The sequence below is a fragment of the Pleurotus ostreatus genome, assembly GCF_014466165.1.
Source record: "Pleurotus ostreatus strain PC9 chromosome Unknown scaffold_7, whole genome shotgun sequence".
In the NCBI taxonomy this organism is placed as follows: domain Eukaryota; kingdom Fungi; phylum Basidiomycota; class Agaricomycetes; order Agaricales; family Pleurotaceae; genus Pleurotus; species Pleurotus ostreatus.
The window spans coordinates 3,103,369-3,127,956 of NW_023503162.1; the positions used below are offsets into that span (position 1 = coordinate 3,103,369).

The 24,588-nt window shown below is 53.1% G+C and overlaps 9 protein-coding genes across 9 annotated transcripts; 6 read left to right on the top strand and 3 right to left on the bottom strand.

Moving 5' to 3' along the window:
- Positions 1 to 1,462: 1,462 nt before the first annotated feature.
- Positions 1,463 to 2,183, bottom strand: PC9H_010287 (uncharacterized protein; the record flags this gene model as incomplete). Its single annotated transcript, XM_036779781.1, has 3 exons — positions 1,463 to 1,748; positions 1,808 to 1,876; positions 1,939 to 2,183. The coding sequence occupies 3 exons, from the start codon at positions 2,181 to 2,183 to the stop codon at positions 1,463 to 1,465; spliced, it is 600 nt and encodes a 199-aa protein (XP_036629170.1).
- A 484-nt stretch (positions 2,184 to 2,667) lies between these two features.
- PC9H_010288 (uncharacterized protein) lies at positions 2,668 to 2,948 on the top strand (the record flags this gene model as incomplete). Its single annotated transcript, XM_036779782.1, has 2 exons — positions 2,668 to 2,836; positions 2,914 to 2,948. The coding sequence occupies 2 exons, from the start codon at positions 2,668 to 2,670 to the stop codon at positions 2,946 to 2,948; spliced, it is 204 nt and encodes a 67-aa protein (XP_036629171.1).
- Positions 2,949 to 4,775: 1,827 nt separating this feature from the next.
- PC9H_010289 (uncharacterized protein) lies at positions 4,776 to 6,070 on the top strand (the record flags this gene model as incomplete). The annotated part of the gene is made up of 7 exons (XM_036779783.1): positions 4,776 to 4,931; positions 4,956 to 5,077; positions 5,110 to 5,168; positions 5,241 to 5,544; positions 5,606 to 5,861; positions 5,912 to 5,926; positions 5,984 to 6,070. 7 exons carry the CDS (start codon positions 4,776 to 4,778, stop codon positions 6,068 to 6,070), a joined length of 999 nt encoding a protein of 332 aa, XP_036629172.1.
- Positions 6,071 to 8,674: 2,604 nt separating this feature from the next.
- PC9H_010290 (uncharacterized protein) lies at positions 8,675 to 10,280 on the top strand (the record flags this gene model as incomplete). Its single annotated transcript, XM_036779784.1, has 16 exons — positions 8,675 to 8,697; positions 8,754 to 8,763; positions 8,818 to 8,835; positions 8,892 to 8,917; positions 8,970 to 8,995; positions 9,052 to 9,083; positions 9,137 to 9,161; positions 9,226 to 9,237; positions 9,294 to 9,349; positions 9,400 to 9,500; positions 9,551 to 9,610; positions 9,661 to 9,688; positions 9,738 to 9,795; positions 9,848 to 9,872; positions 9,923 to 10,046; positions 10,200 to 10,280. The coding sequence occupies 16 exons, from the start codon at positions 8,675 to 8,677 to the stop codon at positions 10,278 to 10,280; spliced, it is 705 nt and encodes a 234-aa protein (XP_036629173.1).
- Positions 10,281 to 12,500: 2,220 nt separating this feature from the next.
- PC9H_010291 (uncharacterized protein) lies at positions 12,501 to 12,996 on the bottom strand (the record flags this gene model as incomplete). The annotated part of the gene is made up of 3 exons (XM_036779785.1): positions 12,501 to 12,607; positions 12,668 to 12,812; positions 12,991 to 12,996. 3 exons carry the CDS (start codon positions 12,994 to 12,996, stop codon positions 12,501 to 12,503), a joined length of 258 nt encoding a protein of 85 aa, XP_036629174.1.
- Positions 12,997 to 13,771: 775 nt separating this feature from the next.
- Positions 13,772 to 14,143, top strand: PC9H_010292 (uncharacterized protein; the record flags this gene model as incomplete). Its single annotated transcript, XM_036779786.1, has 1 exon — positions 13,772 to 14,143. The coding sequence occupies one exon, from the start codon at positions 13,772 to 13,774 to the stop codon at positions 14,141 to 14,143; it is 372 nt and encodes a 123-aa protein (XP_036629175.1).
- A 1,548-nt stretch (positions 14,144 to 15,691) lies between these two features.
- On the top strand, positions 15,692 to 16,181 carry PC9H_010293 (uncharacterized protein; the record flags this gene model as incomplete). The annotated part of the gene is made up of 3 exons (XM_036779787.1): positions 15,692 to 15,853; positions 15,918 to 15,989; positions 16,104 to 16,181. 3 exons carry the CDS (start codon positions 15,692 to 15,694, stop codon positions 16,179 to 16,181), a joined length of 312 nt encoding a protein of 103 aa, XP_036629176.1.
- A 945-nt stretch (positions 16,182 to 17,126) lies between these two features.
- Positions 17,127 to 18,846, bottom strand: PC9H_010294 (uncharacterized protein; the record flags this gene model as incomplete). The annotated part of the gene is made up of 6 exons (XM_036779788.1): positions 17,127 to 17,354; positions 17,667 to 17,781; positions 17,837 to 17,993; positions 18,044 to 18,283; positions 18,340 to 18,420; positions 18,837 to 18,846. The coding sequence occupies 6 exons, from the start codon at positions 18,844 to 18,846 to the stop codon at positions 17,127 to 17,129; spliced, it is 831 nt and encodes a 276-aa protein (XP_036629177.1).
- Positions 18,847 to 21,135: 2,289 nt separating this feature from the next.
- PC9H_010295 (uncharacterized protein) lies at positions 21,136 to 24,278 on the top strand (the record flags this gene model as incomplete). Its single annotated transcript, XM_036779789.1, has 9 exons — positions 21,136 to 21,171; positions 21,239 to 21,565; positions 21,671 to 22,568; positions 22,621 to 22,694; positions 22,745 to 22,855; positions 22,908 to 23,219; positions 23,271 to 23,721; positions 23,773 to 24,047; positions 24,099 to 24,278. The coding sequence occupies 9 exons, from the start codon at positions 21,136 to 21,138 to the stop codon at positions 24,276 to 24,278; spliced, it is 2,664 nt and encodes an 887-aa protein (XP_036629178.1).
- Positions 24,279 to 24,588: the final 310 nt, after the last annotated feature.

Consider the following 24,588-nt stretch of genomic DNA (forward strand, 5'->3'; position numbering starts at 1 on the left):
GCTGCCATCCTCTCGCTGCCGGTTCATAGTTACTCAATGCGGTGTGATTGTATTTCTATTCTCCCCGTCTGCCAGAACTTATTCACCTCGTAGAAGAGAAGCCCTGTTTACGTGACTAGGCATATTTCAAGAAGGCTGCCACGCCGACCACCATCCGCTCGTCTCACGATGCGCTTCAGGCTATCAACTGTCTTTTGATGATAGGATAAGGTTCCGACTTGCCTATTCGCCTCACCTTAATCGGAATTTGCCCTTATCTAGACTCCCTCATCCCTTCTCGGCCATTTTGAGATACGCGGATGTCCCAGACGCTTTGGCTGCTAGGCGCTAGTCGATCATTGGCATTGCAGGGCGACCAATCTAGTTGGGAATCGGACACAGAAGAATAAGTATGCTGTCATCTCCAGGTAGAGGTCACGTAGGCTAATATCACCTCCAGGCGCATTCGCACTTCGTATTATTATCAATCATCCTTCCTAGGATATAACCTGTACGTCCCTTCAGAATCTGCTCCTTCAAGCGCTCGCCTACTTTCCGGAGATGAACTACAAATACTTTGTGATATTTATAGAATGGGCCTATAGATTCGTTCTTAGCTCCTTTTCTAGTAGAAAATCAAATAAAACGCGCCATTTACTACTGAATAAGCAAGCGCCGAGTCCATCGTACTTGCGGTCGTCGAGATTTGAGTACGTCGCTGCCAAACATGGTATCAGCATACGGACCACGCGCTACAGCGCATGAAGAACTGGCTTCCTCACAACGAAGGCCTCGACGTCAATCGTACAAGGCGCGAGCTGTGTAGGCAGACGGCAGGAGCGCGATGCTTGAAGCGGCTGTTTGGACAGCGATTGGCTTCAACAACGAGTCGCGCGGGGACTCAGAGTCGGTAGCGTGTCCTGCGGGAAAGCGGGCGGGCTGGGTCAAATTTGAACGGACGGCGTGCGTTGGGAGCATTCGTGTTGGAAGGCAGACGTTGATATGGCGAATCGGGCGCATGGGCTTGGGCAACGTATTTGAACGCAAGAAGGCAAGGCTATTATACAAGTTCTCGGTCAAAAATCCGTTCAATAGCTATATAATAAAAGTACTTTTTAACGAACGAAGCCGTTTCCTAGGCGGGTGTAAGCAGAACGAACAATAGAAGCGTAAGGATAAAAAGGGACTAACGAAGACAGGATTATCCTTGACGTAGCTCGCGTCAGAAGCTGATTGCATCGAGGTGAAGCGCTGCCGTGGAGAAAGTTCGATTTCGACTGAAGTCGATCGCCCTATCAGGCGTGACTGGTTTGAAGGGTACGAAAGGCAGAGAAATATTGTTACAGTATGGAAGGCATTATATACAGCGGTATCTATCAGAATCCAAGGTACGGAGAGCAGGCAACAAAGCAAAAATCAAGAACATATGGGACAGGTATAATAAGCAAGTCGACGAAGAACGCAGTCCGTGATTCTAGGACGCCTACACCAGAGGGGCGCCTTGTCCAAGGGTCGTGGGCTGGCCAAAGGTGTCCGTGCGGCTGTGGCCAGATTTTTTATGAATCGAGATGTTGATGTGGAAATTCCCTGCGTCGAAGGAGGACTGGGTTGATGGAATGAACGGGGCTGGTGCGCCATATTGGGTTGTCCCGGCGGCGGCAACCAGGCGCCCGTTCAGGTATACGCAGACATCGAGTCTGTTTTCTGAAGGGTGTTCGGCCGGCAAGGCTGTCGTGGCCGGAGGAGACAAAGAGGGAGACTGAAAAAGCCTGCTGACAGCGTGAGCATATGTTGAAAGGGCTCTTTGAAGCCAAGGAGTAATACTCACTTGATCGACGACGCAGTATCCCGTTTAACCCTATCCTCTTCAGCCGCGAGAACCCAGTCTTGAATGTTCCTATGGGAATCATTCACAATGAGTTGACGGGTCGTCTGAGCGGATTTAGACAAAGTACATACTCTGTAGTGGAACTGACGGGTTCTGTAGTGGGACTGGCGGGTTCCGTGGCGGGACTGGCGGGTTCTTGAGGATTGGGCGTGAGGGAGAGCTCCCACGCGCTGAAAATAGGATGAATACGTCGTTGGGTTATGTTAGTCAGAGCCCGGGGTGGAGGTGGAAGCGCATTCATTTGGCTTAGAGATGGAGAGTGGGAACGTTGTGAAGGTCTAGCGACCGGACGCGGCGCAAACGGTCTTTTGAACATCTTTGTTTGGCTACAATCTGTGCAAATTATTGTGCCTGATCCCAGGGGCCACTCTCCCTTTTCTGCTCGGAGGACTGCCCGCTGTGCGACCTGGCCCAAAACTCGCTTCCGTCTCCAATTACCGACGCTTCACACACGTCTCCATCTACCGTCAACTCGGACTTGCCACGGCCTCTACGCGCGCTCCAGGCCGCGACTCCGCGGCAATCTCCCAAAGCCCCGCCATCACTGGCGCCTTGCCAGAATCCCGTCGCGCTCCGCGCAGCCATCTGTCCCAGGCTGTCTCGCCCGAGAGCGCCAAGCCGGATCCTACTCGCTGCGGTAGTGCTGCTCCCGCGCTCCCTGCCCGGCCTACTTTCCAGAGTGAGTTTTCATCGTACTTCCAGGTAGTGCTTTGATTTAACTTGATTTCCTCTAGCTCGCTCATGGTCCTATGACAATGTCGTGACGTATCGTATACGACAACGTCGCGACTTATCCCATCATGAAGTTGCCTCCGAAGAAGGTCAAGCACATCGAGAAGCGGGTCGTTGATGGCGTCGAGCAGCAGGTCGAGTTTGAGGAGGTCTGCAAGAAGCTGTTCCTGTTCGCAGACACCGTCGTGCGTCGCAAGCGAAAGAACCCAGCCTCTCTGCTGGTCATCATTACGCGGTGTGCGTTTCTTTTGCGCCGCACATACCTTTCCCTTCGTAGTTTATTTGCATGCTCGCCACATCAAAAGTCTTCGTAGTCCCCCATCCTCGTCGCCATCTACCTACTTGTTGATCACTCCTTCGGCATTTCCTTTCATGACATCCTCCTTGCTTTTGCGCTCTCCCTTGTCCATTCTTTTCTTGGTAATTCGGTCTGGAGCTCGTCGAGCTCGTCGCTTTCGTAGTATCATACTCATATTACCTATCCTCGTCCCGCAACACGCGCATATTATATAACCCCACGTCACCGTCGATCATATTGATACAATCGTATCGTATATAATATCACTCACTTTCAAGCACGAGGTCGAACTGAGCGCATGCTTGCACAAAACACAAAACGCAGTCGGTGGCTGTTTGGATGAGCGATGCTACACGCGGAAACTGGATGCATCCCTTCGTGAGCAAAGATTCCAGCGAGCTTCGGAACGTACTCACGAGAATATCGTCCTTTCTACCATACCAACCTCTTTCATCCCAAACGACCTGCGCCGGGGATGTGACTGCGAAAGGCTCTGCGAGGCCGATTTCTTGATTTGGCGGAGCTCGAGTGGAGCGCGTGCTTGAAGGCCGCAGATGATTTTATGCGGGCAATGCCAGGACAAATGGGTCGAATTGTTGATGAGCTCGGATGCGGCGCGGAAAGCAAGAGACGCTCACCAGTCCCTACGGTTCGTCGCGGCGGTGTCTAACTTTGATCCTAGGCCATCAAGCCCGTCTCCTAGCGTGAGTTCATGGCGCGATAACACGCAGCGTCCGCTGTGCGGAGAAGGAGACGGTGAGGGGTTATTGTTGCCAGATACCTAAACGTAGTCATACTAAGTAAATCACCCGTCATGATAGAACGACAGATTTTACCGAAACGATAAAACGTTGACTACAAAGAAGGGTGGATATTATCGGGTTCTTCAGACGGACGGAACGGAGTTACGAGACGGATACCTTCACGCGGAGAGTGTTAAGAGGATAGTGGCGATGCTGTTATCGCAATGGGCAAGAGGCTGCACGCTGGCAAAGGCCAAGGCGCAGATCTGATAGATATCGAACTGAATACTCTGTGCTACTCCAATATCCTGAAAAAGAGTAACATCGGGCGCAAGATCGAGGTCGTGCGCTTGGAGTGCAAATTTAAGATGAGCCGGGAGAAGGGGGGGCCAATCGCGAGGGCGTAGTTGACAGATTCTGCGACGATATTGGGAGGCAGATCGGGGACATTGTGAAGCAGCATAGCAAGATCTCCGCAGACAATTGCATTCTGTTGTGCGTTTGCGTCTCTGTGGGTGCGGTTGGTGATGCCTCTGGTGAGTCTGTGTCCCTTCGTCTTACCTCGGGCTCATTCGGCCAGCGCTCTCTGCATTAGTAATGTCTTTCACCGAGTCCGTGAATGGATACCATCCAAGTACCGTGGCGTGCGTGTCCCATGACACTTGCTTTTATCAGCTCATCACTGGCATTCAGTTAATCAACAACGCAGATCTCGGTGGTCTATGGGAAGTGTGTGGAATGGCATAGCCACGGACCACCTGAATGTCATCCTGGTCGAAGAAACGATTCAAATAAAGAGGGGTCTGTCTCGAGCAGTGTTATGAATTCCCCGGATGTCCAACCAAGGACCCACGCGCGTACGTACGTCGCAGAAGGTATGTACGGCCTCAATTGATTGCTTTCTCGCTAAACTCTAATCACTCATGTTCTCAGTTTCACGTATGGGCTTGAATAACGCACACAAGCGCACACAGTGGGCGCAATCATCCTGAATCGGCTACTTCCTCGTTGCTCCTCGTGAACATGCAGCCGGAGTGCCCATTGCGAAACGCTGTAATTGCTCGGCAGAAGCTACGACCTGCTAGGAATAAAGTCAGTACCATGCACAGGTGAGAGCATCATCGTTTCTACAACGATGTCTTCCACTGACAAGCAAACAGCTCTCGTCAATCAGCTCCAAATCGACGTTCCAAAGGAGAAGGTCAAAGCCCATCTCCAAGTCCTTGGAGTGTTCTTCCTCCTTCTCGACACGTTGGCTGCAATCAGTAAACCGGAGGATGTAGAAACCACGGTCGACGAATTTTTCCAGCGGTAGACCTACCGCCTGCAAGTGTGGTTAGCGCAGGTCGTCAACGTTGACGGCGAGGAAGATTTCAAGAAGAAGCCACTTCAAGATCACGAGCTTCCTCCGCTCGACGTCGCGCTGGCGTTGCATTCGTACATGCTGAGCCCCCTCCGATACTTCGAAGATTCGGGGCGGCGTTTCCCCCAGCTGAAGCGCATGAAGGAATAGACTCTGGCCAACATAGTACGCCCGCAATCCACGCGTTCACCAACTTAATGCTGATATCCTCCCGCACAACCTAGCTGAACGCGATAGACCCCGCCAGTCAGGGATACGACGAGCTCAAGTCACTCGCTGCCGCGCAATACTGGCAGAGCTCGACCCAGCTCAAATTCGATGCCATCGATTCGATGAGCAAGGATGCTACCAGGGTCATCGAGTGCCCGTCGTGCGGTGCGGCGGGCAGTGTCCCGTGGGCTGGTGCCCGTGGATTCACTAGTCCCGGCTTCGAGTACGACTGCGCGCGGTGTGGTTTGGTCGTCAATCATGACCTCCTGTGCGCGGGCAAGTTCTTCGAGGCCCTGGCCCGCGCGAAGAACGACCCAGGATTCTGCCTCCCGTGAGTGGATTCAGTGGTGGTATGGCAAGATCTCGCTGCTGATGTGCTTGAATACGTCTAGGAACACGGCCATCCTCGTCAGGGGCGAGCTGGACGTGTCGCACTGCGCATCCATTGTCGCTGCGGTGCGGAAGTGCTTACAAGACGATAAAGGCGGAATCCCGCCCCTGAAGGATCTGGCCGAGTCGGCCGCGAACGAAGGGAGCAGTACCATGGCATTCATCGCCAACAAGTTATCCCGAGCGGACGCTCTACGGGCCGAGAGGAACTCGGCTCCCGCAGTCCGTCCGAAATACGCTCACACGCCCCGTCTCGCAGTAACCCCATACTCCTCCGTGCCTTCGAGCATTCGTATCCTTTCACTCAGGACGTCGTCGTTGTGGTGCGTCTGCGGACTGGTCGTGTTGAAGGCTGCTTGCTCACTGCATTTTGCACGCAGCTGCACCACCAGCGCCCATTCATCAACAATGTATACAAGCAAGGCTGGTCTGCGCCACAGACCGCCGTGCCTGCCGGGTTTCGATGATACCGAACACAGTCTACACTAGGTGACGGTGCTCAAGCTTGCTACCAGCCGATGGCACCGCAAACAGCGTCCTCTGTCTCGACTGCTCCCTGCTATCCCCGCTGACGGAGTCCTGAACTAGCGAGTGCCCGAGTACCTGATGCGTGTCGACAGTACTGGCACGTCCTCACTTGGTGATGGTGTTTGAGCTTGCCTACCAGCCAGAAGCGACAGTGCCAACGTCGCTGGCTTTCCCTCTGGTTCTCAGCTCCTTCGAAGTCCACCCCTCCCCTTGCTCCCTACCACGGTTCGTTCGCGCTAGTCGTCTGTATCTGCGCGTCGTGCTTATTGATTCAGGGTTCGTTTGGTCCGTTCGTTCATTCTGGGGATGATTTTCTCTTCGTCTGCCTTCGTCTAGCATGGGTTTGCCTCCTTCTTTCGCCTTTCTCTCACCAGCACCGTCTGTGCTTTTGATACATCAGTGTTGACGTCTTGATGGCGAAAGATGGGGCATCAATGTCTAGGAAGCCTATGCCATGCGCCTCCAGAACGGAAGTCAACGCCTTGCATCTTGCATCCGGGCTGCAGTGCCCCCATGTGGGGGTGGGAGGCGAGGGGCGCCACCATCGTTGGGGGGAAGGCATGAAGGCCCTTGGGCACCATGAGCACAACGTCTTCTTTCTCGGTAACGCAAATACACTTGGTTGGGATACCAATTGCCTCGCGCCTCCTTAAAGTAGAAATGCAGGACGCGGCGGAGGGCGTAGTAGAGTTCATAGGTTCATTCACTCAAGCAGCAAGATAGCTCTTTCCGCTCTTAGCCCTGTGTCTGCGCCGATGTCGAAATAAGATGTAGGTAGCATTCCACGGCGCCCTTGTCTTTGACGATCTATAGTAAACGGTCATAAGTCGTAAGTACATGATCGTTGGAAAGTAATATGACTTGCTCACCTCAGGGGGTAAATTGCTCGGCGTACGTGCGGCGCAAAGATATGATGCGCCATGCGACCCCGCACGACGTGGGTTCGCATCTGGGTCGACTGAGCGGGCCGCACGAGTACTTCAGCGAGAAGGTCGGAGAGGGCAGCGCGAACCTGTCACGACGGAAAGTGGTGCCCCAGGCAGCATGTTTTCACATGCCTTCTCGGTATGGTGGCAGATGTAGTTGGAATTGCAATTTACTGCGTTGGGAGTGTGCCCGCTTCGTGTAGCAAGAGTTTGGCGGGGGGACTTGATTTGGGTGATATGGGATCCATGGGTAGTTGGGTGTTAGAGTAGCCGTTAGAGTAGCCGTTGAAGATGGCGGGAGAGAAGGCCATGGGATTAGCTTGAGGGCGTGACATTGAGGGGAGAGAGAGGGCGACATGGGTTGTAGGTTATAGGCCTTGCAGGCCTTCTCCTGCTCTTGAACACTGTCTAGCAGACAGGCCTCAACCTCCTCTGTGCCTTGCCAGCATCTCCTTGTTTCGGCTGGTCTGGATTGACTTGTGCTCTCCTGGCCTTCGGGAACTATGCTGAAGATGAATAACACGGCTCCGACCTGTCAAGGCAGGGAGCTGGTCCTTCAAGCTTCAGAATTTAGTCCTCAGACAGGTGGATGTAGAGGTGCTTCGGAGGTCTCAGCGCTCGTCGTGTCTCCTCTCCATCGAGTATGGGGCAGACACGAGATGAACCTGATTAGCAGGCCACCTGACGTTGTGTTGCACCCAAAGCAGCATCCTCTCTGATTATCAGGGAATGGCTACGTCTCCAGGAGAGTGAGGATTTTTCTGGCGAGCGCACAGGTGACCGTTCAAATACATAATTTACCATTTTCATTTTTGGCGTGAGAAACATTATTTTCACAATTTGGACACGTCGATCGACGTCCTCACTTGCTACGGTGTCATCTGCAAGAGGCTCTACTTCGCCGTTGTCGTCTTTTCCCTCTAGCTCCCAAAACTCAACATCCAACGGTCAGCAACCTCAAAACCGTCGTGGTCTCTCGACGACATCCACGTCGTTCCTCCTGGCCTCCCTCTTGGCCGCGACCTCGTACACCATTGGCTCCCTGACCCCTCACCACCCTTCGCAATCCTTTTCCCGTGCCGCCACTCCTCCAAACCCGGACTCAGAAGAGTAAAAAAAAAATTACGGCGAACCTAGAGGCGAAACCCATACTCTACCCAGCGACAAGCGCACCGTACTTTGGGGGCCAGGGATGGTACGAGACGAGGTCGTACGTAGATTTCCCGGAAGCGCGCGCAGAGTGAATAACCTGACGGCGGGGGCGCTGCGTGGCCCGGGGGAGCTCGCGCTGAAGCCGCTAGGGACGGGGAGTAGTGGGGTCCACGGTGGCGAGGTGGGAGGACGTGAGGGGTATGTTGCACCGGGGAAAATCCGTACAGTCGACGGAACGGTCGTGATTCGTGGCATATCCAATCTTCTACCATTAGAGGTAACTTGAAGCGTTGTTACCTCGATCCAAACGTACGAGTTGCTCACGAGGGCGTGGTGGCCCTTGCACCAGATTCTGCGACATTGGGATATTAACTGGGCATTCGTCGTAGGGTGCTTGACACGTTTGATTCGGTGCTGGACGGCCATATACTTTACTTCTACCTTGTCAGCAACTACGCCTCGCCAATGGCTGTCATGACTCCCGTGTGGTACGTGGTATCACATAGTATCCTCTGAACACCAAAGCTGACGACGACTGCTGCAGGAGTGTTATTGTGAGCTCTCACTCTACGCTTGTAGGCCCTCTCTGACCGCGCGCTGTTCATTAGATACATGTTGCCATCACGGTATGGAACGCGCCGTTTACTTTCGCCGAGAGAGAAAACTTACGTCTTATTTTTAGTCCGTCTGCGATTTTATTATTCGAAGGTAAGCTTATGCCGACATTACCTAGAACGCATCGTTGACCTTCATTCACTAGCATGTTCGCTCGCCGTGCCTTCCGGTGTAAGTTATATCGGTGACCTTGTGTGCACAAACCTTCATCTGATAGCACCTGCCAGTGAGCGGGAACTGGCCACTTACAATTTTCATCGTGAGTTAACGCTAATGCCCGCCACATGACCGTGCTAAATACGCCGTGATCAGGTCGCAGTTTCTTTGACCGATCTAAGTACGTTCATTTCTCGTCACCCCGCGTGGATTAAGCTCATCATCGGCACCCTCGGCCATGTCAGTCTGCGGACTTGGTAAGAAAGCAAAGCTATGCCCGGCTACGCTCACATCCTAACCGAGAGTTTTCTAGTGATCACCGTGAAGGCCTTCAAAATTTCGTCGTTCATCCAGTTGGATACTCTCTCAGTAGGTCGTAATTTATCTCGGCCCCGGCAACGTGCTCATGCCCACTTCAGACACTGTTCTACATCAACTTTGCTGCAGGGACTATATCCGATGGTAGTGTCGCGATCGCGCTTTGCTACTACCTATACAAATCTCGGACCGGATTCACTAGGTCGGTTATTGACGTTTTTGGGACATTCCGTTATTGATACAGTTCTTTAGGACTGACTCTCTCATCCGCGTGCTGATGTTGTACATTGTGAACACTGGCTTGATCGTTTTGTAAGCCTGTCAGCCATCCCCAACTGTATATGAAGCTAATCAGAGTACAGCCTCGATGCTACCCTCGGGATGATTACAGTGAGCATCTAGGCCTTCTGCACCATTCCTCAGACTCATTCCCACGTAGTATATTGCGATGCCAGACAACTTCGTCTTCCTCGGATTTTACCTGTTACTCAGCAAATGTGGGTTCCTTCACTTCCGATGTTAGGTTCAATCTAACCATTATTCCCCCAGTGTATCTGAATTCATACTTGGCATCGTGAGTGAATTCTGTTGGAATCTCCCCCTATGATACTTAATAAGTTTTAGCCTGAACGCCCGCGAAGGCCTGAGAGACAAGGTTGACGAGACCCCAGTGTCAATTCACTTGTCGAGGATCACGAACCAATCGAATCGCTACGACGTTGAACGGTCGATAGTAGCCAGTGAGAAGGTCCGTATTACTCCTGTACTTCTTCCCTTCCCACAGTGCCACCTGCGGCGTTTACCATACCTCCACACCATTTCCTTCTCACAAGACCCGTTGTCCCCTACTATTCCTTCGCAAATCACCGTGGTTTCCTGAGACTGACACCTCATCTTACAGCGATTATCCAACGATCGTGTCGCTATCTCCGTAGAGACGATGGTTGACCGAAAAGTCGACGGCGACTCCTCGTCCTATTAAATTTGGTGTAGTTCACAGTGAGTTCCTGCTAACGGCCTATCTTTGAAAAATCCTGATTTACATCGGTCTGGTCTGCTATAGCTGCTATTTATCTGTGTATATATCGCTCTCGCAGTTGTCATCCGCTCGTTCTCCCCTCCGCAATCCCCTTCCGCAATCCCCCACGCTATATGTGTATCATCACATAAATTGGTTTACCACCAGATGCCTGGTGAGGGCGCCACGGACGAGACGGAGGCGTGGGTGTGGGTGCATCTGGGAAGAGGTCTCTGTGGGCGCAATGGGATTGTGCATGGGGGGCTGTGGGTAACACTGTTGGACGAGACGTTAGCGTGACAGGTGAGTCGGTTCCTCTGCTGGAGTGGCCATGGTGATGCTGACGTTGGGTGTTTGCAGGCGGTCAGTAACCTCCCGGACAAAGTAGGCGTCGCGGCGCAGCTTTCAATTAGCTCCAAGGGGCCTACGCGTGCTGATCAGGTGCGTGTTCCTTTCCTCACCCCCTGCCTTTCTCCGAACATTGGATATCGAGTAGTTTGTCCTAATACAAACAAAGCTTATCGAAGCCAAGGACCGGAAGGCACACACGGGCTTCGTGGAACACTCGTTGAAGCTACGTGAGTGCGCCTCTTGCGGGTAGGGAAATGACCATTAATTAACACGGTCATGATTTGCAGCGTCACGTTTGTGCAGCCGCGGTACGCCAAGCTGCTCAAGACTGAGGTGCTCAAACATGCTATGGAGCCCGCGATGCCAACCAGGGCCAAAGCAACCTCTCGCATCGTGTGCGCAACCTCAATTCGCTAGTATCTACCACGATATCTGCGAGACGTGTTCCAACCCATACTGCCAGTGGCTTCTAGGCCGCAGTGATGGACTCCGTGTCGCAAAAAATACTGCCCACGCACCAGTGGCTGTCCCATCACCACCAATTGCTCGTCGAACACCACTCTCTCCTCGCGCAGCATTTTTTCATCCTAGTTTCCATCCATAGCCATCTGAGACCTCTGGATCGTCCAACGTCTATGACCTTTTTGACGAAGTACCGATCCCACGACGAGCTTTTATTTCTATATTATCTGCTAGACCCAGAGTTGAATTTCTTGGCGCGTCACGACTCGCGGCAGTTCACTCGCATCCTCTCGGCCTCTAGGTCTTCGTCAAGTTTGAGATTAATGAGGTCGCGCAACTTCTGGACCGTTCAAAGCTCTGTAGTCGCGACTCAAGAATTACTTGGGCGTACGGAGTCCTTCAACGACGAGCAATGAACCTTTGATAGTCGAGCTTATCTGTTCAACGTCTCTACTCTTGCTCGTGAATGGGGCACCATCCCCGGCGAGCTCAATATGCCAACGCTTTTGGTAGACTCGGCTAACGCCCTTTCGACGGCAGGTTTGATGGTAGCCAACGATTCTCGCCATGAAATGCCTGCTATATCCAGCATCTGTTCTCACGACGATCCAAAGGTCTCCCTCTTCTCACCACTTTGTCTCACTTCAACCTCGACTCCAGCCGCACTGCGACTCTTTCCATCTTCATCAACCTATGCCGAGTGGACAGAATGTGGAGTGCAACGTTACAATAGCTCAAACATGTAGCCATCAAAATTAGAAACCAATTTTACATACCGCGGCGTACCCGTTCCTCGAACTCTCGTTGCGCCAAGCCGTTCGTACACATGTGTCTCAATCCCCGAGGTCTCGCCCCATGACCAACGCTCCCTTCCCTCCATGGATCCCGACCTTCTCCAAGCAAAAACGACGGGCTTCCCTTGTGGTACTCCTACTGAGTAACTATATATATTAACGCTTGCCACGTCTGACAAGCATGCATCAATGGACGAACGTGGGCATGGACGTGGTAAGTGGGGGCGACGTTTCCAGGCCAAATTCAGAGAATACCACGGTCATGGATGAGCTCGATGCCGGCGCGCTTATGGCAAAATTCTGCCAGTAGTAGAAGGGCATTGTAAACATGCGGACTGTTTTCTGTACAAAGTAGTAGACCATATATGCGTGTTTGAAGCAGGAAATATGTGGCAGAAGTTAGAGACGTACAACGACATGAAGATTCAAAAGTAGATACAGAAGAAACTACGCCAGACTGCCATGCGCTCCGCCACTACACCACAACTTTTCTGCTAGTTTTATGGAAGGAGGACAGGAGGGAATGGTAGGCGGAGGCGCACATTTGGTTATGGCCTGTGGCGTGGACGCTGCTGGTCTACCCTGCGACCAACTCCCGCGTGCGATTCTGCTTGCGCATGCGGAAGGGAATTCCAGTTATGAGAAGGAGACTTGGCCGTGCGAGGCGAACGAGAGGCAACGGGGCTTGGTAACAAAGTAAAATCAGCCATACGCCAAGAGTGAGCATGATATACCGGTACGTACTGGTGTTGACATTATTTCTCCCGCCGTTATTCCCGCCACTGATGGGAGCCAAGAATGCGTCACCCATTATGGCGTTGATGCGGCGTAGAAGCGATGTTCCCCAGTTGAAGATGGCAGATGCAAGACGGGGAAGGATCGGCTGAACCTGGACGAGCGAAAAGAGATGACCACGACGTATATCAATCTATCCGACAAGAAGTGCTAGCATCAGCGTTCGCGTCAGAAGATACGTGACGGGGAAGGCGTACTCGGTGATCAGACACGTTTCTAAATAAATGATGTGAGGTGAAGGGGAAATCAGAGCAGAGAACGGATCTTCTTACCGCCATCATTAACCTCTCTAACCCGTCCACCCTTCAACCAACATCGAAAGCGAGCCTTGAGACATTGCGGCAAGAGCAGCAAACGTGGCGCATGCATGGAGCATGGCGCAGGGGTCGTTGAAATGCTCTTGACTTGGTATCTCACGATACTCTCTCTCCTGCCAACCTCCTGCTCGCCGAATCTGCTCTCGTGGTATCGCGTTCGTATTCCGCGCCCATCTCTCTCCGCCGCCCATCTCCCTTGGCCGTCACTGCAGACGCGTTGCTGACTCGTTACGGAGGTATCTCCATGGGCATTCCCGTCACCTTCTCGTCGCTGACGCCCGCAGTGTCCCAGCTCTCGGACCATCCTGGAAGGACCACCTGCTCGAGCTAAGCAAAAGCGAGGGCACCGCGATCTTGATCCATCGCGAAGACCCAGTGACTCCCGACCTGGGATTCAGGAACGTCGGCATTGTATCACCGCGTCACCACATCCCCCGTTTCATATTTTCGTTCGTGTTTGCCTAAAGATTCCGAGTCAGAATCAGCGCATTCCGAGCAACATGCACACTCTAGCGTACCTGCAGTACTCCCCGTATCTTGCGCGATCTTGAATATGTAGTCACGGCGATCGCGACAGACGGGGATTCTGCGTGCATGCGTATGCGTCGAGCCCTCCTGCGCAATTGAATCCAATCGCTGCTGGCCCTGATTCATCTTCTCGGCTAAAAACACAGAGATGTTATGGTGAGTTCGTCGTCGTTACGCCCATCCGTTGGCCCGAAGCTGACACCCCTCTATGTTGTCCAGGTCGTCGATCGTCACGGGGAGGGGCACACCCCCTCCCAGCCCGTCTCGCGCGCGTGCGAGCTCTATTGTCCATGCCAAGTCCCCTTCACTTCCTCGACTATTCCATCCTCTCCCGTCCTACGATGGAAGACAGCCCGGCACCGCCGTCGTCGCAGATGCTGAGGCTGTGGCTGAGGAACTGGGACGCTGGGACGCTGAGAGGTGGGGAGACGAGGCAGGGATATGGGAGATGAATGACGCCCATTCGTTGGCCATCCATGGGCGGACGTGTAACCAAACGGAGAGGAGCTCATCGAGTCGAGGGGCACATCCTGGCTCAGCCACAGCGAGTGACCTGACCCAACTGAATCGCGGGTCTTAGAATGAGAGAGAGAGCGCCAGGCGCCAGGCGTGCGAGTGAGCCCCAGCTTGTAGGCAGGACATGTGATCTCGCCGAAGGTTGATGCTGACATCAAGGCGGCTTGCGACCACGCCGGGTAGTTGTGCGTCCATGCGCGTGTGCGTGTGCGACTGGGATCGAATCGAATCGAATCGAATCTGAGAAAAACACGGGTCAGACGCGACGACGGCGACGAAGAGCGCGATGAAGCGCCTCCAATTGTCGTGCTTACCCAAAACCCACAAGGCCGAGTCGACGATTGCGGGGCTCTGCGACTAGTGGGGTTGACCACTGTATAGCCAAGCCACTCGGCCATTTATCCACGAACCCACGAATTACAGACTATGATCCATGAACCACGAACCATGGACTGCGGACCACCCCTCGACTCCCCGTGAAGCCAGGAACACAGGCGCGGCGCAGACAGCGTGAACGATGACGACAGACCCCCAGGGCTGGCAGTTCGCAGTCAAAGAGCGGCGGCGGCGTCGTGGTCTTAGTGGTCGTCCTGTGCTAGATGGGGAAGGTGCGCCATCGTGAGGTGTGCATTGTAGGACGGGGGGCCGAGAGCGAGAGTAGGGGTTGTGGGAGAGGGACGCCCTGGCGTCCGCCGTGATGGGCACGACTCTGAGGGCCGCAGGTGGAGGAGAGGTCGGTGGTGTTGCAGTTGTAGTCAGGCTGTCGCACAGAGCGGTTGGACGGCATCAACTGGGCGCGTAGGAAATGTGAGGGGTAGAGAGGGCGCTGTGGGGCAGGATATCGTGGTGAGTGCATTTTCACGAGCCCGAGACGGGTGGTCGCCTTCTCCTTCGCTGTTTGTACTCCTCCTCGCCGACGCCAATGCCTCGCTGCGTCTCCCTCTTGCCATCTTTCGTCTATCCCCTCGGTACGCCTATACGACGTCGCTTGGTGGGATGACGGGGCGGGCCTCGGGCTCTGGTTCGGGTGTATCCGAGGTTTGAATCGCTATGCTCGCAATGGGCACTGAAGTTGATACCTTCATGTCGGAATTGCGGCCTCGGTGGAGAAGGTGGTTGAAGCTCGATCAGTGGAAGAAGAACGTTTGTGGGTGTCGCCATCGGTACTGTCGCTAACCTCACTCGACGCATGCATGTTCATCATCATCAAGGCCTCCTTCGGGAGGTCGGGGGGAGAGGTAAGTTTCGTCCACGCACTGCGGATGAAAGTTTCAGGCCAGCTTCTCTCTAGACAGGGGTTTGGCCATTTTCTTGTCCACAACCTAAGCGCCGGACATGAAAATGCCTAATATCTCCTGCTATACATCCTCTTGTCGTCGGGGGTCTACCTATATAATATTGTATATAAGGAAACACATGTGTGAAAGTGGATGAAATTGGGGGCACCATCTATACGCCAGCTCCCTCCCTCTACGCCGTCACTAGATCAAGGCAAAACAACCGGCGCCAACCAGTCAAGTTCTACCACGCAGCGTACCCATAACCGGGAGAACCCTGTTACCCGTTTCAACTCGACCAACAGCAAACCAAGACACGTTCGCAGTACCCACCAATGGCATCCCGCACTCAAAGCCCCGACTCCTCCAGACCCAAAATAGTCGCCCTCCCCAGCCTCGCATCATCTCTCTCATCCCTCCCACAAGCAAAATCAATGGCACATGTCGCTTTACACCCGAATATGTATGGTCAGAGAGCAGTGGAGAGCGAAGCCAAGGTATGGTGTGTTTTTTGGGCCCTGTTATGTTCATTTGGGAGGATTGGACTGAGATTTTGATTAGTTGCAACGCGCGCTCACGAAAAATGCGTCTCATGAAACGCAGAATACTCCGTCGCCGGTGTATAACCTCCCAGTAAGTTCTCTGTCCCTCCCATCCTTCACTCTCATTCCTCCCCACGCTCTCCCTTCCCTTCCCTACTCTACACATCACACACGATACTCACCCGCATTGCCTTTTCTTTTTCAGCCACGACCTGAATCACCGAACAACTTAAACTCACCCCTCATGATGCGCGAGCCGCAGAGACCAAAATTCTCTACATGAGGGCGCCTACTCCTACCTCACTACCTTCTACCTCACCTCCACGCTACCCCATCGCTACCTCTTCTCCGTTACTACTCCGCGGCACTCCTCCACCCCACCACTCACTCCTCCGCGAACCCACCCTCACTACACTCTCATCACTGCACCAACTAAATAGAAAACATTGATTTCAATCGAGTTGCAACGACTCACCAGGAGTACGAGGATGCATGCGGAGGTGGTGGTAATGGAGGATGCGGAGGGAAGTGGATGAGGGGAGAGGAGGAGGCATTGGCATTCCTTTTTTGTTTTCTTTTCATGGGACTTTGTAGACTATACTCGCTGTTCTCTCCCTCACTTCATCCTATAATCCTGTTCTACCACTCCACACCCAACTACTCACCCCGTATCACTGCTTTGCTCTCCGTTTTTTTTTTCAACATGTAGATTTCTCCCTCGCTTTACTACTCTCTTGGGTTCCGGCTGTCCATGTTACGTCGCATATAAGCATATCACTCAAGTCTCGTGCATACATAGATCTCTCGTTTTCTTTTGGTTGATTAGTTAGTCAGTCATTCATATTCAATTTGGTATCTTTCACAGTATGATCCTTGCCTTCCTTGCTTGAATCGCTCTATTAGTTGTCCTACTTGCACCTCTATTTATACTACCCATCACTCCGAGCTTAGGGTTACAATCATTCCCTGTCACCAAATAACTCTTTGTCAAACAACGCCTCTTACGATCACGGCTCGGATTCACGTCCACAGTCAATAAGCCTGAGTGATGATTCTTCGAATCCCAATGCCTCGAACTCGCTCAATACCACCGGGCTTGGGCTTATCTGCTCAGCAGAGGAGTGGGTCTTGGGAGTCGACCGATGACGAGTAGTGGAGGTGTTGTGAGTGGGGTTGGCGCGTTGGCTTTGATTGATCGCCAGGGGCAGGGTCAACAACAACCACAACATCAAGAAGGTGGTCGAAGAGGGTCGTTGAATGGGAGTAGGAGAGCGTCGCCTCCGCCTGAATGTGTGCTTACGAGGTCCTCGAGCGGAGGGACTGGGTCTGGTGGAGGTGAAGGACAACCGGACTCTGCGGCGAGTATATCGTCTGCTTCGTTATCGTCTACAGGGGGTGGTGGAGGAGGAGGTATGGGCGGTGGTGGCGGAGGTGCGTGCGAGCGGGACATCTTCCCCTACTTCCACGATCAGCCATGGCCTTCACCGTATGCTCGCTCGAGCAGTGGGGCCTTTCTCGCACCACGTTCCCCAATCAACAGTGGCGCGGAGCTCGCTTTCGGCGGGGGACGACTGTTGTTCCCTGAATTTGGGCAAGAGTGCGACGTCAGTAGACGCTCTGGAAGTGTTGGAATACTGGGGGGTGAAGGGGGGGGCTCGTCCACGGTGTAAGTTGGTAATCGCAGATCACAAGTTTGCGCTGAAATCGTCCCTATACTACTGCTGTATAGGCATCGTATCTGCTCGCGTTGGGGTGGGATCGTTCTGACTGGAGGGGTTTGTTCTGCGTTGTGGGTTGCCCCCACGGCATTCGCAGTCTGTGCTGCAAGCGGTTGCCTTGCTAGCTTCCGCCGCCGTTCAACACGTTCCACCTTCTTGCAGCATCTGCAATTCACCATCAGCGGTGACCGCATGCCCGAAGCCATCACTTACCTATCACACATGGTCGCCCCCGAGGCCCCGGTCCCCATTTTTCCACATATTTGCACTACGCCGTCTACATATGTGTTGTCCCTGAGCATTTGTCGACGGAAAGGAAGGTGGCAGAGGGGCAGACTGAACACCGTTTACATGGCCGTGGCTTTGCGGGCCATTCACTACGAGGGAAAGAATAAGCAACAGATCGTGTCGTCACTACGAAATCTACAATTGCCCAAACTTCCACCAGCGCCGAACTTATTGGGCGCTGCATGGGCCGGGATAATGAGATCGCGAGGGTGATAGGGCGGCGGGTCTTTGGGGGGGGGGGGGGGGTGCTTCGATAAGCACTTGTTGGAAATCGTGGGGGCGTATGGAGATGGAAGGGAAGGATCTGAAATGGATCCCAGCTGGCGTATCGTCCCATCTTCCGAGGACAGTGCCGCTTCTTCCCTTCCTGGCACGAGAACTGTCGTTGCAGGGGTCGTTAAGCCGATGGGAGTGGTATTTGCGGACGAAACATACCTTGGGTTCTGCTAATCGCCCCTCCGCCTGCTGCTCTAGTAGCGGTCGAATGGAAACCGACCCCCCAGCCATGGGGTTGAACTGGCTGCGCTATTTAGACCTGTAGATATCTCTTTCCCCCATCTCTCAATTCCATCCGCCGTAGGTTGGAGATAATCTGCGCCAATGACTTTGTGAGTAGAACGATCACGATGGGGGGATGGAGTACTTACGAAATGAATCCAGCGCCGTTCCGTCGGGAAGGAGTGAAGAATTGGCGACGGGAGATGGTGAGACGAGAGACCTCCAAAAATGCAAAACTCTTTCTCTGGAGATTCTCCAGAGAAAGCGCCTGCAAGCACGTGGGATGGCGGTGATGGTGCCACGCGGCACAGCAATTCCTGCCTCCGACGCCGCCTCATCTTCAGCGGAAAACCCTCAGTCCAACAGCGACCTCACCATTCTCTCAACGGCATCCCTCACTACGGCCAACATCATTCCATCGGCGCACAAATCACCTCTTTCCATCGTTCTGATCTCTCAGAATGGCTCGCTGCTGGCTACTGCCTCAGTTAATGGCACAGTAATTCGCGTATGGAGCGTGCTGAAAGCGGATAAGTTGTACAATTTCAGACGGAGGTCGAGAGGGGCGAGGATATATACCATCGCTTTCAATCCCAGTTCGGCAAACAAGACAGTTCATGTCTTCAAACTTCGCCGTAGCGCGGAAGAGTCGAAGGCACCTACGGAGACGACATCGGTCAGCGAAACTGGATCAATCGAGAGGCGGGATGGCCCTTTGGAAGGAGGATAAGAGGCCTATCTCGATGAGAGAAAGAAGGCCAGCGAAAGTGGCGTCTCGTGAGTATACATCACTCTGTTCTTCCTTCTCATCCATCTTTACTCATTTTCCATCCTGAAGGTCTTCCCTACGACGAAAGACAATGCAATTTTCCAAGACTTCCGCCGTTGGTGGAGACGTGAGAGCCATCGCGTGGCCGAGGATGCCCAGTACCCCGCCTGGGGTGAGATCCTATCATTGGTTTGAGCAGGTGCGTTATTCCACCATCCCTTTTCTGTTCCTTCGCTCAATGCTCTTCTTTGCTACGACCAGGACGATGCCCCAGATCATGGTCATCTCCAAAGGCTACTTCTACCCATACAACATTGATCCGGAGCGTGTTGGCGAGTGTACTCTCATGAAGTAGTTGTATGTACATACGACATACGTTGGATCCTTGACGTCCCTAGCATTATAACCAATCACTTCATCGCATATGTCAACGAGACGAGATTACTGGTATATATTAGATACATCGTTGTGTTTTTATATGAACTCAGGGATTCCAAATGCAGGAGCTCGTAGATAGTACTGTAGTTCCATAACAAATGCAGGAATTCGCGTCGCCGGACTGTGGTGATTTGCTAGAACAGACGAACAAGCGCGGTGCGTGAGTTCCAGCACAACTCGACTTCGGAACTAACTCACCTTATTTATCCAGCATTTCAACCCGTGTTCGTAGTTTCGGCGGGGGCGTTGGCACTGGGCATTGATATTCATATTGAGTTTGGTTTGATTCGATTGCGTGCTGTGTTGTGTGGGGTACCGGCGATGTGGGGTCGAGGAACTGCGATCTGGCGCAGGTGGGGAGGCAGCAGCCGTTGGCGAGGACGGGGCGGGCAGGCGGGCAGGTGGTGCACTGGGTGAAGGCGCCACCTGAGCATGATGCGCAGTCAGGGTGGCACGACGTGCATGTGGTTGAGGAGAAGGAGGAAAATGTGTTCGAAGAGCTGGCTTGCACACACTTCCCGTCTGAGGTGGCGAGCTGGTTGTTCGCGCAGGTCAGGCAAAACTTGGGGTCGCCGGCGCAGGTGCAGGACGAGTCGCATGCTATAGAAAGAAGAAATCATTAGTGCAAAGGAAGGGGGAAGAGAAAGGAGGGGAAGACGTACGAGTGCAGGTAAAATTGTCTTGCGACGAGACAACTGTCCAAGCGGTACACGCGTCGACGCACTGCCCATTTGAGAGGAAGGAGCCCGGTATGCACGCTGTGCACTGTAGCTTGCTCGCCGTCGACACCTGGTCAGAGTTGGGAATCCGGCAGGCAGAACACTTCGCGGGGCACGCTAGACAACGCAAACAACTCAAATGCAGACCAATCAACACCGTTGCACTTCTGGCAGATAAAAAGGGAGACACGAACCATCGCACGATCTCTTGTTGATGTCCGCAATACGTGATGAGCCCTCACACACGCCGTCAGCACTCGCGCGCACGCAGCCGTCGTTGAACGCGAGGCACACGCCTGTGCCATCGTATCGATCGCAGCCCAGTTGACAAACTAAGAAGAGAAGAACAGGGTGAGTTATATGTTTGACGAGAAAGAGAATTTAACTCACGTTTACAGTCGCCGGTAGACGTCTGGAAGAACCTGCTGTCTCACTTGGCACACGCAGTCCTGTTGTCCGCCTTCACGAACCCAGCATTGCATGCGCAATCACCGTTGGCGCCGCAGACGCCGTTCAGACAGTTGCACTTCGCGGGGGCATTCTTCACTGGGGATTCCAGGCACCTGAACGGTTCTGCTACTGACAGTGGCGGTGGTGGTGGTGTTGGTGGAAGAGAGGATAAGAACAGGCGCAACCGCGCGCTCGCCGCTGACTCGCAATGTGAGGCGATGGCGGAGTTTGCAAAGTTTGAACTCCCGCGCCAGGTGATGGTTTGTCCCTATAGATATAGATACAGATATGTCGTCCTGGTCCCCTCAACCGGCAGTATTGCAGGAAATCCTGCAAACAATACATGAATTAACGAACATGAACGTTACCGTCGTGCAGCGAAATATCACCCAGGTCAGTTTGCACAGCGTTGGCAGATGGTCCATATATAAGCTAATATGGTCGTCACCGACGTCTTCAGAAACTGAGCAAGTTCTCGGGTGTGCCGGACTACATTGCACATCTAGCCCATATCCTCACTACAACTCAAGAGGAGGTTCGCGTTCGAACAATTGCTGGAGACCTTTTGCAGAAAAATTCGCGCCTTATTCTAAACGCCACTCCAGAAGTTGTCGCCTATGTCAAGGTTGCAGTGTTGCAGGCATTCACCGATTCGACAGTGATGATTCGCAATACCGCCGGTCGGGGTATAGTGGTGTTTCTGGGGGTCCTCGAACCGAGGAATTGGCTAGAGTGCCTTCAACAGTTGGTCAACTCGCTTGACTCGGAGGATGTGGAACATCAAGAGGTAAGTAGCCATTATCCGACCCTCCTTCTGTTTACTCGACCGTTTTATCTGTCCAATGCCCTAGCGTGACATTCATTTCGCTTCGTACTGATTCTGGTATCCCAGGCTGCATTCAATGTCTTGGAAAAAACCTGCGAGGACTACCCTCGCCAATTGGATGCAATCTTCAGGCCCAGGGGCGGCCGACCTTTGGACCTCATGATCTCCAAGTTTCTCGCACTTACTGAACACCCTTCCGCCAGGATGCGAGCCCACGCAGTGGCTTGCCTCTCATATTTAGTCCCCGTGAAGTGTCGATCCCTCTTCGTTCATATCGACGCTTTCATCGTCGCTTTATCCAAGCGTAATTTGGACGAGGATCCTCAAGTACGGCGTCATGTCTGTCAGGCCCTTGTGCTCCTTCTCGCCGCCTGTCCCGAGAAGCTCATGCCGGAGATGACCAATTTCACCGAATATATGCTCTCCTCTACAAAGGACAAGAACAAGAAGGTCGCTTTGGAAGCATGCAAGTTTTGGTTTAATTTTGTCGAGGACGCACATCTTACCGAATATCTGCACCCGCTGCTCGGGCGGGTGGCACCTGTCTTGCTTGATTGTATGGTTTTTGGCGACGATGATCTGCTCTGGTTGGAAGGAGACGCAGAAGACGCTGCCGTCCCTGACAAAGGCACGGACATCAAACCACGGCATTGCGGTGGCAAGTCACATGGATTGGAACGCGAGGAGAGTGGCGCTCCTGCGGGGGAGGAAGCGCAAGCTGGCGCCAAAGGCCGTGTTGGTGCATATGGCGAGGAGACTCACGACCTTGATGATGACTTCGCTGAGGAGTTATCCACCTACTGCAGTCTTCGCACACATGCCGCAACGGCTTTTACAGTAGTGGCGGATCGGTTTGGGGCCGATCTGTTGAACGTCCTGCTTGGGCCGATAAAGGAAAAACTGTCGAGTAACAACTGGCGTCAGAGAGAAAGTGGTATCTTGGCGCTGGGTGCCATGTCCGAAGGTATGCTGTCTTTAGATCTCACCGGATCTCATTTCGTTTGACGTTTTCGAAGGATGCATTGGGGCTATTGAAGCTTACCTCAGCACTCTAGTCCCTTACCTCATTTATACACTGAATGATCCCGAAGTCAGTGCTCTCACCGTCGCGAGTTGAGTTTGCTAAGCTATCGTCCCCAGCGACTTGTTCGATCAATGACTTGTCGGACCCTCGGTCGTTATGCTAGCTGGATCTGCCGGTCACTCACCGAGACGCACATGATCCAGTACTTTGTACCAACCATGGAAGGCGTAAGAACCCATCCTTGATACGAAAGGCACCTTAGTTAAGACTGTCTTTCAGCTGCTTCTCATGGTCATAGACAACGACAAGCGTGTCCAAGAAGCCGGGTGTAGCGCCTTCATAACTTTGGCAGAGGAGGCTGGGATGGAGCTAGTACCCTACCTCGCGGTCGTCCTTCGCATTCTCGTCCTCGCATTCGAGAGATATCAACACGAAAACATGCGCTTCTGGTATGAGGCCGTTGGTACGCTGGGAAATACTGTTGGCCGCCAGCTCTCGAATCCAGTATATGTGGACATATTGATGCCTTCGCTCGCAACTCGATGGTCTCAACTGAAAGACGACGACAAGGACCTGATCCCGCTGCTGGAGGTTAGTGTCTCCGTCAATTACATCCCTTCCTTTGAGTAACGTCGCGTACAGTGCCTCGCGTACATGACCATCGATATGGGTCCTTCTTTTGCCCCTTACGCCGGTCCAATCTTTGAGCGATGCAGCAACATTATACAAAAGCTGCTGCCCGAGTACCAACAGAACCCCGAGCTCGAGGAACCTTTCTTTGTGCGTGCCTTGCAATTGTTATCCGGCCTGACTCAAGGGCTAGGAATGGCTTTGGAGCCGTTCCTGAGCCAGAGTCAGCTCGTGCAACTCGTCACCCTCTGCCTGAAACTTCCTCAGGCTCTTGCTAGACAGTCCGCATACGAACTCATTGGCGAACTCGCCATGAGCTGCTTCACCATCCTCCGCCCTCACATGCCTGCTATCATGCCAGGGTTGATGCTGCAGCTTGATCTTGAGCCTGAATTTGGGTTTGTGAACACGTCAAAGAACGCCACTTGGTCCATTGGTGAAGTTGCGTTACGCTACGGCCGTGGTGTGTGATTCTCCTACCGTCTACATCCTTCTCTAACGATGTTCTCCGTAGATGATCAAGAATTCCAACAATGGGTGAACCCTTTAATCGCGAGGTTGATTCCCATCCTACTACACCCCAAGGCCCCTCCGACTCTACATAAAAATGCCGTTGTTTTGATAGGAATAATAGGTCTAGTACACCCCGATCTTGTCGCTCCTCATCTGCCGCAATTCGCGCAGGTGTGGTGCGAGTCCGTCCATGGGGTCTGGGACGACAAAGAGAAAGACACAGCATTCAGAGGGTTCTGCACCCTTGTTCAAACGAACCCTGCGGGTATCTCTAAGGTACGCTTCCGTCACCCTGTTGTACGGCGCTTGCTAACTAACGCCACTTAGTCGCTGTTGTGGTTCTGCGACGCAATCGTCAGATGGACACAACTATCCGCAGTATTAGACCACATGTTCCGACGACTTCTGCAGGGCTTAAAGGGTAACGAGGTGATAGAATGGGCTGCACAGGTACCCCAATTCCCGCCCGTTATTCAAGAACGTCTCGCTGCCCGCTATGGCGTGTAATACGTTGGCAAAACATTGCTCGGTCAGAGGTGGTCTTTGAAGTCGGTCCTGATGACCCTGTGTCGGACCACAGTTTTGATGGCACCCTGGTCGATGCTTCGCAGCCAGAAACCGGTACCCATGCAGATAGTGACACCAAGGGCCGAAAGATGCGCAGTGAGCCTCACAACACAGATCCCCAGAACCAAGTTACCGCTTAACCGTACCCTTTGCACTCCCTCCACTGTTCGTTCATATCTTAACAAACCATCATGTAAAAATGCCTCGCTAGCTATGTACCGGTATCTAGATACCCGTTGTTGAGCTCATC